Raw genomic sequence first — 18,102 nt, 5'->3', positions numbered from 1 at the left:
CACCTCTCTTTTTTGTCACCGAGGTTTTTTTGTAATCATTTATATTTGCTTATTATAATTATAAATGCATCGACACATACCCAAACTTTTCTATTACTTACAGCTGGCACAGTGAGTTCTAGTGAATTACCCAAACTTCAGAAGTATTTCGAAAGAAAGACAACAATTCGTACAAACATTGTCGTCTATCTTCAAAGACTACACTTTTCTTTACGCAAGTCTTAGTTGGCATACGGAATGGTTATGTTTGATTGGTTGGTTGGTTGAACAGAATTCGAACCCTCATTTGATGATTATGTTGTGTGCTTTATTCTACAGATTAATGAGAAGGGGGAATATAATGGCAAGGAGATCTGGAAATGTCAAACAAGAATAGAGGTACATCATGAAGAACGTTATTATTTGCCTTCTTTTATTTTACGCAAGGATAATTCTTGTAAATGGTGAGTATTTGATATCTTAGATCCAATGATGTTTTTTAAAATGATTATTGAAAAACACTGACCACATCGATTGTATTATGTATAACACTTGTGTTGATAGTAGGAATAGACTGTAGGACTACTGTACCTGTGACATGAAGTAAAGTATGATAAAGTACACATTGACAAAATAAGTGTCTTTATATTTGGTTCAATGTGTATATCTTTTTGTGATGAAGCAGGCCGGTTATTTAGATATGACTGTGTTACTCATCTCATCTGATAGGCCTACAAGATTAAACACATGTTAAAAATGTTTAATTAAACACATGTTTACGCACTAAATACTATGGAAGACCGGTTCCATAAAATACAACCTTGCATATTTGTTTTCTTTTGTTAGGCCAACCAGGTCTGTTTGCTGCAAATCAACCACCGTACTTCACACAGAACATGAATTATCACAGCATATTAGAGAATGCGCCGATAGGTAGGTTGCGATCTTTCACCCCCCCCCCACACACACAGAGTATATGGTGTAGTAAACAGTGCTCAATACGTATTTATGTGTGTAGAGCAGTGTTATTTGTGTTATATATATATATATATATATATATATATATATATATATATATATATATATATATATATATATATATATATATATATATATATATAACTCGGTGAGTATCAATCTGCTAAGACAAAGTAATATATTTGAGTGTCTGATGATCGCACCATGCGTGAAACTCCGAGTTACAACCAAGAAAGAGTTCCAGTACTACCAAAACTATATATATATATATATATATATATATATATATATATATATATATATATATATATATATATATATATATATATATATATAACCCGGATATATATATATGTATAGCATGTTTACTTCTGAAATTAGGAAAAAATAGTCGGTATCTTATTACGATTGAGACATTTCGTACCAAAACATATTTTGATCCTTCTTTACAAAACATAGAATCACACATGATAAATAAAGCCAGGGGGTTTGGGGTTCCACGTCCCACTTGTACTTCTCATCTACTAGTAATCTACATTTCCCTGAAGATGGCAGTCAGAGCCATAACGCAGTAATCGCATGTGCACTACAAACTCAGCTGAACTTTTCACCCGATCACATATTCTCGATATTTTCCTTCTTCTTAGATACAAATATGTACATTCATGTTTGTAACTTACCTCATCATATTACAGATTACTACACTTTTCCTATACTCACCACTATAACACTCGTAACAAAGACAAAAGCAATCTCGTCATCCCAAAAGTGAACAGAGCATTGGGAAAATTTGCAATTTCCTACACACTGGTACTGTATTTTGCAACAGTTTACCTCTGATCTTAGAGTTACTAAGAAGTTTTCGCTACCCACTTCAGGAATTACCTTTTAATTTTATGATATAAGCTATGAGCAATGCCTGAATCTTATTTGTAATGTAAGCTTCTGTCTATATGTATACCTACAGTAAAACTAAAACATTTCGGAATGTTGCACTACTAGTGTCCTAGGCCATAGAGATGGACTGGGCTAGCTTGCTATTTTCCATTCTAACGTTTGTAAGTTCATATAAGTTCAAAAATGAATATTTTGTTTTTTGGCAAGATTGAAATAAAATTAATACCGTACATAGATTTCGTTTGTTTTCCGTTCTGGTTGTTTGATATTCTTTGTGCTATCACGTTTTTCTTTCTTATGTTTGCGACGTGGACATTTTAGCTAACGGATCCCAAACTATTTTTTAATATCATCCTGAACTCTGTCCCACAAGCCCCTTGTCTCATGTGCCTTTCTGCATGTTCTACCTCGTTTTCGTCTTGGTGGCCATTTTGAAAAGTCAAAATGGCAACAAAAATGCAGTTAGATTTTTTATACGCCGCTGCCCGTGAACTACTGTATGCGTCTTTACAATGTAATATCAACGGCGAAGTTTATTGATGTGGCGGAGAGTGTTACTCGTTTAATGAGTCCGTAAAATGTCCAATCTTGGATTTACGTGAGGTACTGGAGCAACTGCAAGGAGACAGGCGTATTTTTATTCTGCTCAGTGCTCTTCCTTTTGGCAAGTTTTTACCTTTTGCACCCTATTCAATTCATGACTCTTGCTTTTTAAGCATTTTAGCATTTCGTGTGTCCTGTGTGTTTTACACATGTTTTTGTGCCTGATTTTAACCCTTGGACTGTATGCTGTATAACTTCGATGTCACCTTTGTCTGCACCTTAAATTTGGCCACCATCTTGCAATATTGTGAAATGGTACTAGACTCAAATATTGGTTTTCCGGGTTTTCCGTTATGATGTTTTGTCACCTTTTGATATTGGTTTTCCGTTCTAGTTGTAAATATATCAATAGAGTGATTTTGGTTTTCCGTTCTGGTTGTTTGATATTCCAATTCGGGTTGTAAATAGGTAAATAGAGTTTTATAGGATTGTGTGTTTTCCTTGGTGATGGGAACTTTTCTGCTCCAGCTCGTAACAGTAGCACTAATTTTTTTAACTTTTATTTCTATACACATTTGTTGTGGTTCTCCAGTGATTAGAGGAAACTTTAACTGAACTGGACTGAACTGAACTGAACTAGTAGACTTCCCGGTAGACCACAGGACATGAAGGTGCTACATTGCACAAATATCCCATGGAGTATCGGGTAAAATCTAATTAGACTAGACTTAGCTTAGAAACGGAATCTAGTTTACTTTTTAGACCAAATTATCCTATAAAAAGTACTATGTATGTGCGAAGTCTAATCTTTAATCAAGTTAGATTTTAGACGAAGCATACTAGTACATTAGACAATATGTGTCTCTAACCTCCATACCCTAACACTGTTGAACATGTAAGTACAAAATATGGGTTAAAAAACCAAAAACCCCATAGGACCATAGTCTATAGATGTACAAAATACAAGATAGGTTAGAAACCCCATAGGACCATAGATGTACACAATGTAGTCCAGTTGAGGTTGAAGTAGGTTATTGTATGACCAAGTAAGGAAAATAACTCAATATCAAAGTATTTAACATTTATTCATTTTGTTTATTTCATTTTACACTTGTAGGAAGTGGAGTTTACACACTGCATGGCGAAGATCCTGAAGGGTCAGAGGTCACATATGGCATCACTGGACTGACCGGAACGTCTTTATTTGATGTCAATCCCGTCACAGGAATTGTCACTCTAAAAACCCAATTAGATAGAGAGGTATGTAATAGGGACAAAGTTGATTCCTATGTTAAATGGTGTGTCCCAATAGAGACTAAATTGATTCCTTGAGTGTATGTATCGTTAGTCAAATGGTGCAACATAGCAGTATATCTGTCACTATGGTGCACCGAGTTCTCTTGTTGAATTCTTGAGCATCTACTTGACTCTTGAGAGAGTAACAATGCATTTCAAATCAGTAGGCATCATTTCTAGTACTCAGACGCTGTTTGAGTTAATGTGTAGTTTCTATTGTGAAAAGCCTCACCTTATAACAGCAGGAGATACTCCATCCCTACCTAGCTAGAGAATAGTCATCACTTGTGAACTTTGTATCAAAATAGTTTGAGCATGGAAGGTGATTCTTTCATGGCTTGAGTTGACATATGATGGTTGAGTTGGTTGGAGTGGTGGGCCTAGAATCTTAAGTTGCTGGTAAAGCCTTCCCTAATTTATCATTGCCATTCATAGTTAAGTTGTTTGGCAAGATTTGAATAAGGGCTGTGCCTTGGTCAATCTAGTTGTATAAATGGGGACCTGATAGGATGGAGATGTATATCTGAAGCATAAATACACAGCTGCGATGGATTGCATGTGTCACAGAGACTGGAAGTATAATAAAGGGCTGCAGAAGGATACGTGTATGTGTAGGTTGGTGCCAGAGATAATAATTGTAAAGGACAGGGAGGTGCATATCACTATACATTAATAATATTTCTCTTGTCTTGTCTTGTCTTGTCTTGTCTTGTCTTGTCATGTGAATGTGAATGGTATATTGACATTATCAATGGCTTTGCTAGGGTTTGAAACTTCATAGGAGAGGAAGGGTGGCTGAGGAACCTTGTAAAATTTAGGAGGAGCTGAGGAATCTTGTAAAATTTAGGAGCTGAGGAATCTTGTAAAATTTAGGAGGAGCTGAGGAATCTTGTAAAATTTAGGAGCTGAGGGACCTTTTAAAATTTAGGAGGAGCTGAGGGACCTTTTAAAATTTAGGAGGAGCTGAGGAATCTTGTAAAATTTAGGAGCTGAGGAATCTTGTAAAATTTAGGAGGAGCTGAGGAATCTTGTAAAATTTAGGAGGAGCTGAGGAATCTTGTAAAATTTAGAAAGAGCTAAGGGACCTTGTAAAATTTAGAAAGAGCTGAGGAGTCTTGTAAAATTTAGAAAGAGCTAAGGGACCTTGTAAAATTTAGGAGGAGCTGAGGAATCTTGTAATATTTAGGAGGAGCTGAGGAATATTGTAATATTTAGGAGGAGCTGAGGAATCTTGTAAAATTTAGGAGGAGCTGAGGAATCTTGTAAAATTTAGAAAGAGCTAAGGAATCTTGTAAAATTTAGGAGGAGCTGAGGAATCTTGTAATATTTAGGAGGAGCTGAGGAATCTTGTAAAATTTAGGAGGAGCTAAGGAACCTTGTAAAATTTAGGAGGAGGTGAGGAATCTTGTAAAATTTAGGAGGAGCCGAGGAATCTTGTAAAATTTAGAAAGAGCTAAGGAACCTTGTAAAATTTAGAAAGAGCTAAGGAATCTTGTAAAATTTAGGAGGAGCTGAGGAATCTTGTAAAATTTAGGAGGAGCTGAGGAATCTTGTAAAATTTAGGAGGAGCTGAGGAATCTTGTAAAATTTAGGAGGAGCTGAGGAATCTTGTAAAATTTAGGAGGAGCTAAGGAACCTTGTAAAATTTAGGAGGAGCTGAGGAATCTTGTAAAATTTAGGAGGAGCTGAGGAATCTTGTAAAATTTAGAAAGAGCTAAGGAACCTTGTAAAATTTAGGAGGAGGTGAGGAATCTTGTAAAATTTAGGAGGAGCCGAGGAATCTTGTAAAATTTAGGAGGAGCTGAGGAATCTTGTAAAATTTAGGAGGAGCTGAGGAATCTTGTAAAATTTGCATAGATTGCTGTATCTACAACTGTAATATTGGTGGGTAACCTCAGTAAACCAGTGTGGAACTTGCCTACCGTAACCACCCACAGCTGTTTATAACATGATATGAATTGTAAGTTTCAGATATTACCACTGAGTGGATCCCATTAATCTTTCAAAATGAAAGAGAGATACAATACAGCTATGTTTGTGACAAAATATCATCTTTTCTTTCCTCCACAGTCTATCGCCTTTCATTTTGTCAGAGTAACAATATCAGATGGAGTCAACACGGTGAGTACAAACTATAAATTATTCAGCAGTTAATAATATTCTCTACTGTTTTACTTAGTTCAGTTAAAGAAAGTATGAGTGACCTAAAGGACCTTGTCACTATGAGTCAAAGCCGAGAAATGACAAAACTCATAATTTCATTGATAAAAGGTATTTACTTTTCAGCCATTCTTAGAAACAGCTTTGTGTGATTACCCCCCCCCCTCCCACACACCTCCCCTAATTGAGCAATGAGGCCTGAAAAATTCATCATTGACTGCACTCACATGGCAGTGCATGAAGCAGACCACGTAGTTGTCAAATTATGCAATTTTTTATCTCATTGATATAAAAAAATATGGAAATTGAATGCCTGGAGTTATACTTTAAATAGTGACATAGCTACTAGTCTAGCAGCAAGACTACATAGCTACCAGCATAAGTTTGGACACAATGTTTGCTTGAATTTTGTTTATTTCAACTCTTCTATGCATTGTTATTGTGACACACTCATAAATTAAACAGTTATTTTCAGAGCCATATGTACCTTCATCTTTCTGTAGAAAACTGTCAACTTTATCCTCAAACAGAGACTGGCTGCCAAGTGAATTGGATTCTTTTAATTTTGTTTGCAGTAAAACCAAATTATGTATTTTGTTGGTGTGCTTTGCCTTCTTTGAGATAGCAACATGTATAGAGTAGTACAAAACACATCCCTATGATATCAAGATAGCAACATGTATAGAGTAGTACAAAACACATCCCTATGATATCGAGATAGCAACATGTGTAGAGTAGTACGAAACACATCCCTATGATATCGAGATAGCAACATGTGTAGAGTAGTACAAAACACATCCCTATATCGAGATAGCAACATGTGTAGAGTAGTACAAACACATCCCTATGATATCAAGATAGCAACATGTGTAGAGTAGTACAAAACACATCCCTATATTGTATATCTGTATCTGTATCTGTATCTGTATCTGTATTTGTATTTGTATCTGTATCTGTATCTGTATCTGTATCTGTATCTGTATCTGTATCTGTATCTGTATCTGTTTAGATACTGGAGACTAGCTGTGTCACAATCGGGCAAAAATCCTCCAGGGTGATGTGTGCACTTTGTTGGTTTAAGTCACACAGATCACAGAGTGAACATTCAATGTGCATTTGTTCTTTTCTCATGCCTAGCCTTGTGTTGCCTAGTACATTTACATATAATTTCCACACATGACTTGATTCGTTATTTGTTCCATACTCATGAATATTCAGTTTTAAAAATTCCATCTTTATGAGGCTAGCCCCATGAGACAACATGCGACCACTAATAGGGACTACCAATAAACAATAGACGGCCAATAATTTTCACTTATAACTAATGATATCTTTATTGTCCTTGTGTATTTCAGGTGGAAGAAGAGGTCAAAGTTATTGTTTTAGATGTCAATGACAATGCTCCATTGTTTCAAAATACTCCATACAAAACAACAATAGCTGAGGATATGCCAGTTGGTTCAACAATTATACAATTCAATGCTACAGATTGGGATAGTGGTATTCATCAAATTTTTACATTCAGATTTTTAACAGTAAGTTGTATACAGAAATCTCTTTACAACTTATTATAATAATGCATAGAGTACTAACTCTTGCATTGCAAATGGGCAAGCATCAGTCTTGCTAAGTATGAAGTCTGGGCTGACACAACCTGATTAAAATCTGATGTGGTGAGAGTGGCTAGATATCTTTATTTACCTCTATTTCTATCATTTTGTGTTGTTTGTTTTGTACTGGGTGATCACCACCTTCCCACATCTGACCCTATGTAATAGAAAATCTTGTATAACTTAATACTGTGTCACATTACAAATGTGAGGTCCAATAGATGTTGAGAAGACACAGGATGAGGACACTGATAATTTACAATATACTGTAACTCCCTACTGGCACTGAGTACTGGACTGCTGTTGTTTTGCATGACAACAGTTTCGTGTCTTGTCCTGGTCACCCCTTAATGTCAAGTGATGATCTATAGTGACAGGTGGTTGATGACATCATCAGACATGTGACAGAATTGATTGTCATGTGATAATGAGAATTGTGGTTATTGACATGTGACAAATGTGAATTGTCAAGGAATTTTTCAAACAACAGTACATGTTGTAAATGCCCTCTAAAGGCTCTTAGTTTAGTTATGATGTCCTCTTTCCATATTAAGGGAGATTCTAAATACTTTGTTACTAACTTTATAGCTGATTATTATTAGAACATTTCATAAATATGACAAACACAGTAGACATGCTGTTTGGTATTTAAACCAAATTAAAATATGGCCCTTGGTCAGATTTAATAAGTTGATCCAAACGTATAACTAAACATAATATTACATTTCATGATTTCTCTTTCTTACAGGACACAGATGTTTTTCATGTTGGAATAACAAGTGTATCTTCAGCTGTGAAAAGAGGAACAGTAACTTTACAAAAACCATTAGATTACGAAATTAAAAATATTTATGAATTGACAGTAGTTGCCGAGGTTAGTAATTTTGTAAATTTTATGGTGTTACTGTATATTGATTACTTTGTATGGCCAGGGAGTCATATATCCTCTATGATGTTTTGTACTTGAATGTTATATGATTAGTTTGTATGGCCAATGAGTCAGAGATCCTCTACATATGGTGTTTTGTACTTGAATGTTATATGATTAGTTTGTATGGCCAATGAGTCAGAGATCCTATACATATGATGTTTTGTACTTGAATGTTATATGATTAGTTTGTATGGCCAATGAGTCAGAGATCCTCTACATATGGTGTTTTGTACTTGTGAATGTTATATGATTAGTTTGTATGGCCAATGAGTCAGAGATCCTCTACATATGATGTTTTGTACTTGAATGTTATATGATTAGTTTGTATGGCCAATGAGTCAGAGATCCTATACATATGATGTTTTGTACTTGAATGTTATTTGATATATTTCTGAGAAAGACAGGTTGTGTTGTAAAATGTCACAATCCTGTTCCTGACTGTTTTACCAAGAGTACAACTTTGACATATCAATATTGACGATATTACACTGAACACTTGTCCAATCAGAACAACACACTGACATGAGTGATACACTGATGTATTAATATATCATGGTTCGGCAAAGTGTGTGTTTTCATATTTCTACCACAAGAGGGCACAGTGCTTCCACCATATCAATGCTGGTCAGTGGTACATCTATAACAATAGACCAAGTTGTAGAGACTTTCTCCAACGTCTATGGAACAACAAGAAAATAAAGACAAATTGCTACTTTGAATTTGTAAAACATTACTTGTAGATAATGGACATTTTTGTACGAACATTGACTATGACTTTCATTATACATTTGGTAACCATCAAATATTGTCATTTTTTGTAGAATTTGGTGCCACCCAGGCTAAGTAGCCAAGCGTCACTTATCATTAGGGTAGGGGACGTACAAGATTCTGATCCTGTCTTTAGAGGATTACCTTATACAACTTCAGTAGATGAAAATGCACCAATTGTAAGTTAAAATATAATATGGTCTTTTTATCATTTTTATTGTGTGTGTGTGTGTGTGTGTGTGTGTGTGTGTGTGTGTGTGTGTGTGTGTGTATGTGTGTGTATGTATGTATGTATGTATGTATGTATGTATGTATGTATGTATGTATGTGTATGCGTGTGTGTGCATGTGTGTGTGCGTGCGTGCATGCATGTATGAATGCATGCATATATATATATATATATATATATATATATATATATATATATATATATATATATATATATATATATATATATATATATATATATATATATATATATATATATATATATATATATATATGTGTGTGTGTGTGTGTGTGTGTGTGTGTATACATGCATACATTTGTCTTGTCCTTCAAAATTTGACATTTTTGATAATTATTGACATTTACCAAAATAGATAAAACCTGCATACTGTATTTGTTGTTGTCTATTCCACCAGGGTCAGTTGGTCCAGACAATAGAAGCTTCTGATCAAGACTTTGGTGTACCTAATGAAATACAGTACTCAATAGTTAGTGGTAAGTGTTTGGTGTACCTAATGAAGTACAGTACTCAATAGTTAGTGGTATTATATAATTATTATTGTGGTTTTTGGTCTGACCGTACATCATTATCACAATTTTAAAATTTTAAAATTGTGTTAATGAATCAAAGCAATAGGGTTGGTTGGACCAGCAGAAGGTAAAAATAAAAAAGGCTGTCCTATATAATGAAAGATTTTGATCTCTTGCAGGTAATGATAGAGAATTGTTTAGTCTCGGTAGTGCAACTGGAGAAATTAGAGTAGCTAAGCAAATAGACAGAGAAGCAGAGGGGTTCACTGGATCTGTTAAACTTACAGTTCAGGTAGGTCAAAGTTTTTATCAAAATTAGTAATATGAGATGTTTTAACCTGATAGTAATACAGTTATGAGTCCAATTATCAGATTACCTGGCCATTTCACTCATGGCACATGATTTGTTTTGTAGTAAAGATGGACACATTTCAACTCCAGACTACAATAACAGAGACATCATAGCAGGATCCTGTACCTATTATCACATTGTAAACAGATATCACTAATACCCCAATCTGTTTGTCTTTACACACTTTTTATTTTCAATTAGGACATCACTGACACACTTTGCGATAAAACACACCAGTTGGGTTCTGTGTCTTCAATGGAAGCAGGTTAACTTTCAAATGGGACACCACTTACATACTTTGCCATAATTGAGGCTTACCAACTTTACTCCTAGTGTTATGTATGAATCTGTTTATTTATTTATTTCCAGGCTACAGAACTAGGCCAAGATGGCGGTACATTTGTACAAACAATATTTACAATAGATATTAACGATATCAATGATGAGCAGCCAACATTTGACCAATCAGAGTACATCTTACAAAACATCTCAGAGAGTTATTATGCCGGTACACTTCTACCACTGGATATATATGTTAAAGATGGAGATCAGGATGCCTTTGGTAGATTTGTATTGTCTTTACATGGTGAACACTCAGAACTGTTCAGGGTAGAGCCTTCATATGCTAGTGGAGAAGCTAATGTTCAACTGTTAGTGGAACACCCATTGGACTATGAAAGTAGCTTGCAGTATGAATTACTTGTAAGTATGTCACATGTGGTGAATACAGCACATTGAAAATTAGTGTTCACAGGCTATATTTGATTACGAAAGTAGCTTGCAGTATGAATTATGTGTAAGTATATGATAAATACAGCACATTGCAAGTTAGTGATCAGAGGCTCTGTTTGATATAACATACTGAAACCAGTAAAAAACTGTACATGCTACACTTTTTTTACTTTAATTTAGGAAGATTTAATGAATACATTATATTTGGCTATGAATGAAATGAACTAACATGCCACCATGCCGATATCAAATGCTTTAATACATCAAAACATTGGCATTCCCATGTCTGCATCTGATTGAGTATCATGTGTTTAAATGGTTTATTTTATTTAGGCAAAATGTAGCAAGAAATTGTAGTCTTACTATCTTGACGTGTAGAATGTGCAGTTTCTTGTTGGTTTCTGTGTGGTTGTATGAAACAGACAGTGAACACAAACTTCCAACAGGTTGTATGTGTAGTACATTGTTGTATGAATTGTAGTAAACTGAAATATCCTGTATAAAATTGGAGGAAATTACATTTTGATGGCCTTCTTGATGTCTGTAATTTTGAAAGCATCTTTACAGTTTATGTATGTATAGTATTATGTATAGTATTGAATTGAACTTTTCTTCCAAACACAAACTCAAAATATGCACATGTATTTTTTTTTTTAATTTCCAATACAACTGCAAGACAATACAAAGGTAAACAATACATTACAGAGAAAACACTGGACGTACAAACGGAGAGGGGAGGGGGGGGGGGGGTTAGTTAACTTAAATAGATAAATTAATACATGGGATTGGAAATAATTACAATTGATAAAGAATAATGTAACAATATCTTGAACAGAAATATCTGTAATGAAAGGACTAAGGACAGAATCCTAACTTAATCACAGAAATAAAAAAATCACATGTCACATGTACCTAAAACTTTTAACTGCACAATTCAACAGCAGCTTGATCCACTATTCTTGTCCTTTTTTTACAGATTTACGCCAATGAATCAGCAGACCCAAGTCACTATGATTCCACTCGAGTTGTGATAATGCTACAGAATGAAAATGACAACAGACCCATCTTTGATTCACAAACATTGACCGTAGACATAGATGAAGATTTAGCAGTTGGAAGCAGTGTTACCATGGTAACAGCTATTGATGGTGACAGTGGGTCATATGGAGAAATAACATATTCCTTGACAGGATCAGACAAGTATGTAGCAGCCATCAATCTCTTACAACTCCATTTGTTAAGCTTTCTTTCCAATTAACACCTTCCCAGGTTTCATTTTTGAAATTTTCAAAAAATTCAAGCTCATATCATATCATTACAATACTCGACTTAGTCCAGACTTATTCATATATTTGTTGTTCCTGCAATCTTAACATGTTTGGGACCTAATCTGGGTAACAAGTAGGAGTAGTCAATTACAAAGTTTACAGCATTGAAATTTCAATGAGTCTTGGTTGACTATCTTCATCAGAATGGCAAATTCCATAGTTACAGCTGACCACAAGGTGGCATAAATGTTGGCCAATCTTGATAACAGAAAGTGTACACTATTAGAGACTGCTGCACAGTTACCCAACACTATTAGAGACTGCTGCACAGTTACCCAACACTATTAGAGACTGTCACACAGTTACCCAACACTATTAGAGACTGTTACACAGTTACCCAACACTATTAGAGACTGTTACACAGTTACCCAACACTATTAGAGACTGACGTCACACAGTTACCCAACACTATTAGAGACTGTCACACAGTTACCCAACACTATTAGAGACTGTTACACAGTTACCCAACACTATTAGAGACTGTCACACAGTTACCCAACACTATTAGAGACTGTTACACAGTTACCCAACACTATTAGAGACTGTTACACAGTTACCCAACACTATTAGAGACTGTTACACAGTTACCCAACACTATTAGAGACTGACGTCACACAGTTACCCAACACTATTAGAGACTGTCACACAGTTACCCAACACTATTAGAGACTGACGTCACACAGTTACCCAACACTATTAGAGACTGTCATACAGTTACCCAACACTATTAGAGACTGACGTCACACAGTTACCCAACACTATTAGAGACTGTCACACAGTTACCCAACACTATTAGAGACTGACGTTACACAGTTACCCAACACTATTAGAGACTGTCACACAGTTACCCAACACTATTAGAGACTGTTACACAGTTACCCAACACTATTAGAGACTGTTACACAGTTACCCAACACTATTAGAGACTGACGTCACACAGTTACCCAACACTATTAGAGACTGTCATACAGTTACCCAACACTATTAGAGACTGACGTCACACAGTTACCCAACACTATTAGAGACTGACGTCACACAGTTACCCAACACTATTAGAGACTGACGTCACACAGTTACCCAACACTATTAGAGACTGTTACACAGTTACCCAACACTATTAGAGACTGTCATACAGTTACCCAACACTATTAGAGACTGACGTCACACAGTTACCCAACACTATTAGAGACTCACACAGTTACCCAACACTATTAGAGACTGTCACACAGTTACCCAACACTATTAGAGACTGTCACACAGTTACCCAACACTATTAGAGACTGTCACACAGTTACCCAACACTATTAGAGACTGACGTCACACAGTTACCCAACACTATTAGAGACTGTTACACAGTTACCCAACACTATTAGAGACTGACGTCACACAGTTACCCAACACTATTAGAGACTGACGTCACACAGTTACCCAACACTATTAGAGACTGACGTCACACAGTTACCCAACACTATTAGAGACTGTTACACAGTTACCCAACACTATTAGAGACTGTTACACAGTTACCCAACACTATTAGAGACTGTCACACAGTTACCCAACACTATTAGAGACTGTCACACAGTTACCCAACACTATTAGAGACTGTCACACAGTTACCCAACACTATTAGAGACTGTTACACAGTTACCCAACACTATTAGAGACTGTCACACAGTTACCCAACACTATTAGAGACTGTTACACAGTTACCCAACACTATTAGAGACTGTCACACAGTTACCCAACACTATTAGATACTGTTACACAGTTACCCAACACTATTAGAGACTGTACGTTACACAGTTACCCAACACTATTAGAGACTGTTACACAGTTACCCAACACTATTAGAGACTGTTACACAGTTACCCAACACTATTAGAGACTGTCATACAGTTACCCAACACTATTAGAGACTGCTGCACAGTTACCCAACACTATTAGAGACTGTTACACAGTTACCCAACACTATTAGAGACTGTCATACAGTTACCCAACACTATTAGAGACTGTTACACAGTTACCCAACACTATTAGAGACTGTTACACAGTTACCCAACACTATTAGAGACTGCTGCACAGTTACCCAACACTATTAGAGACTGTTACACAGTTACCCAACACTATTAGAGACTGCTGCACAGTTACCCAACACTATTAGAGACTGCTGCACAGTTACCCAACACTATTAGAGACTGCTGCACAGTTACCCAACACTATTAGAGACTGTTACACAGTTACCCAACACTATTAGAGACTGACGTCACACAGTTACCCAACACTATTAGAGACTGTTACACAGTTACCCAACACTATTAGAGACTGTTACACAGTTACCCAACACTATTAGAGACTGTCACACAGTTACCCAACACTATTAGAGACTGTCACACAGTTACCCAACACTATTAGAGACTGTTACACAGTTACCCAACACTATTAGAGACTGTTACACAGTTACCCAACACTATTAGAGACTGTTGCACAGTTACCCAACACTATTAGAGACTGCTGCACAGTTACCCAACACTATTAGAGACTGCTGCACAGTTACCCAACACTATTAGAGACTGTTACACAGTTACCCAACACTATTAGAGACTGTCACACAGTTACCCAACACTATTAGAGACTGTTGCACAGTTACCCAACACTATTAGAGACTGTTACACAGTTACCCAACACTATTAGAGACTGTCACACAGTTACCCAACACTATTAGAGACTGTCACACAGTTACCCAACACTATTAGAGACTGACGTCACACAGTTACCCAACACTATTAGAGACTGTCGTCACACAGTTACCCAACACTATTAGAGACTGTTACACAGTTACCCAACACTATTAGAGACTGTCACACAGTTACCCAACACTATTAGAGACTCACACAGTTACCCAACACTATTAGAGACTGATGTCACACAGTTACCCAACACTATTAGAGACTGTTACACAGTTACCCAACACTATTAGAGACTGACGTCACACAGTTACCCAACACTATTAGAGACTGACGTCACACAGTTACCCAACACTATTAGAGACTGTCACACAGTTACCCAACACTATTAGAGACTGTTACACAGTTACCCAACACTATTAGAGACTGTTACACAGTTACCCAACACTATTAGAGACTGTCACACAGTTACCCAACACTATTAGAGACTGTTACACAGTTACCCAACACTATTAGAGACTGTTACACAGTTACCCAACACTATTAGAGACTGTCACACAGTTACCCAACACTATTAGAGACTGTCACACAGTTACCCAACACTATTAGAGACTGCATGTCACACAGTTACCCAACACTATTAGAGACTGTTACACAGTTACCCAACACTATTAGAGACTGACGTCACACAGTTACCCAACACTATTAGAGACTGTCATACAGTTACCCAACACTATTAGAGACTGACGTCACACAGTTACCCAACACTATTAGAGACTGTTACACAGTTACCCAACACTATTAGAGACTGTTACACAGTTACCCAACACTATTAGAGACTGTGACACAGTTACCCAACACTATTAGAGACTGTCATACAGTTACCCAACACTATTAGAGACTGTTACACAGTTACCCAACACTATTAGAGACTGTCACACAGTTACCCAACACTATTAGAGACTGTCATACAGTTACCCAACACTATTAGAGACTGTTACACAGTTACCCAACACTATTAGAGACTGTGACACAGTTACCCAACACTATTAGAGACTGTCACACAGTTACCCAACACTATTAGAGACTGTTGCACAGTTACCCAACACTATTAGAGACTGTTACACAGTTACCCAACACTATTAGAGACTGACGTCACAGTTACCCAACACTATTAGAGACTGCTGCACAGTTACCCAACACTATTAGAGACTGTCACACAGTTACCCAACACTATTAGAGACTGTCACACAGTTACCCAACACTATTAGAGACTGACGTCACACAGTTACCCAACACTATTAGAGACTGTCACACAGTTACCCAACACTATTAGAGACTGTCACACAGTTACCCAACACTATTAGAGACTGTCACACAGTTACCCAACACTATTAGAGACTGTCATACAGTTACCCAACACTATTAGAGACTGTCATACAGTTACCCAACACTATTAGAGACTGACGTTACACAGTTACCCAACACTATTAGAGACTGTTACACAGTTACCCAACACTATTAGAGACTGTCACACAGTTACCCAACACTATTAGAGACTGTTGCACAGTTACCCAACACTATTAGAGACTGTCGTCACACAGTTACCCAACACTATTAGAGACTGTCACACAGTTACCCAACACTATTAGAGACTGACGTCACACAGTTACCCAACACTATTAGAGACTGACGTCACACAGTTACCCAACACTATTAGAGACTGTCACACAGTTACCCAACACTATTAGAGACTGTCACACAGTTACCCAACACTATTAGAGACTGTCACACAGTTACCCAACACTATTAGAGACTGTCATACAGTTACCCAACACTATTAGAGACTGTCATACAGTTACCCAACACTATTAGAGACTGACGTTACACAGTTACCCAACACTATTAGAGACTGTTACACAGTTACCCAACACTATTAGAGACTGTTACACAGTTACCCAACACTATTAGAGACTGTCACACAGTTACCCAACACTATTAGAGACTGTCATACAGTTACCCAACACTATTAGAGACTGTTACACAGTTACCCAACACTATTAGAGACTGTCATACAGTTACCCAACACTATTAGAGACTGTCACACAGTTACCCAACACTATTAGAGACTGTTACACAGTTACCCAACACTATTAGAGACTGTCACACAGTTACCCAACACTATTAGAGACTGTCACACAGTTACCCAACACTATTAGAGACTGTTACACAGTTACCCAACACTATTAGAGACTGTTACACAGTTACCCAACACTATTAGAGACTGTTACACAGTTACCCAACACTATTAGAGACTGTCATACAGTTACCCAACACTATTAGAGACTGTCACACAGTTACCCAACACTATTAGAGACTGTCACACAGTTACCCAACACTATTAGAGACTGTTACACAGTTACCCAACACTATTAGAGACTGTCATACAGTTACCCAACACTATTAGAGACTGTCACACAGTTACCCAACACTATTAGAGACTGTTGCACAGTTACCCAACACTATTAGAGACTGTTACACAGTTACCCAACACTATTAGAGACTGTTACACAGTTACCCAACACTATTAGAGACTGTCGTTACACAGTTACCCAACACTATTAGAGACTGTCACACAGTTACCCAACACTATTAGAGACTGTCATACAGTTACCCAACACTATTAGAGACTGTCACACAGTTACCCAACACTATTAGAGACTGTCATACAGTTACCCAACACTATTAGAGACTGTTACACAGTTACCCAACACTATTAGAACGCGTTCCAAATTAATTACGGAAAATTCCAATTACCTGGCGGAAAAGTTATATACACTGTGTTTAAATTAAGTTATGAATTTGAATATTTCCTGTGTTGTGTGATGTTACAATGACTTTTGATTGATACCAAAATTGTTTACTTAGCCCCTCTCTAAATTTTGGTAAATCCACTGAGTAATCATGTGATTTTTCAAAATCATACGATTAATCACATGATCACTGTGAAATCATATGATTAACCACATGAACACTGTGAAATCTTCAGAACAATCACTAGATTGTTTTGAAAAAGATGTTGAGT

General features: G+C 36.5%; 1 protein-coding gene across 1 annotated transcript in view; it reads left to right on the top strand.

Annotated features, from left to right (window-relative positions):
- Positions 1-324: 324 nt before the first annotated feature.
- Positions 325-18,102, top strand: part of LOC144452367 (cadherin-23-like) — a 105,977-nt gene continuing 88,199 nt past the window's right edge. Inside the window, exons 1-11 of the mRNA XM_078143460.1 lie at positions 325-443; positions 826-912; positions 3,515-3,657; positions 5,764-5,814; positions 7,209-7,388; positions 8,212-8,337; positions 9,216-9,341; positions 9,807-9,885; positions 10,101-10,213; positions 10,643-10,975; positions 11,982-12,205. Coding sequence (XP_077999586.1) covers positions 386-443; positions 826-912; positions 3,515-3,657; positions 5,764-5,814; positions 7,209-7,388; positions 8,212-8,337; positions 9,216-9,341; positions 9,807-9,885; positions 10,101-10,213; positions 10,643-10,975; positions 11,982-12,205 — 1,520 coding nt within the window. The 5' untranslated portion in view covers positions 325-385. The remainder of the gene's footprint in view (positions 444-825; positions 913-3,514; positions 3,658-5,763; positions 5,815-7,208; positions 7,389-8,211; positions 8,338-9,215; positions 9,342-9,806; positions 9,886-10,100; positions 10,214-10,642; positions 10,976-11,981; positions 12,206-18,102) is intronic.

Source organism: Glandiceps talaboti, chromosome 22 (assembly GCF_964340395.1).
Source record: "Glandiceps talaboti chromosome 22, keGlaTala1.1, whole genome shotgun sequence".
Taxonomy (NCBI): Eukaryota; Metazoa; Hemichordata; class Enteropneusta; family Spengelidae; genus Glandiceps; species Glandiceps talaboti.
This window is presented reverse-complemented; position numbering and strand designations above follow the sequence as displayed.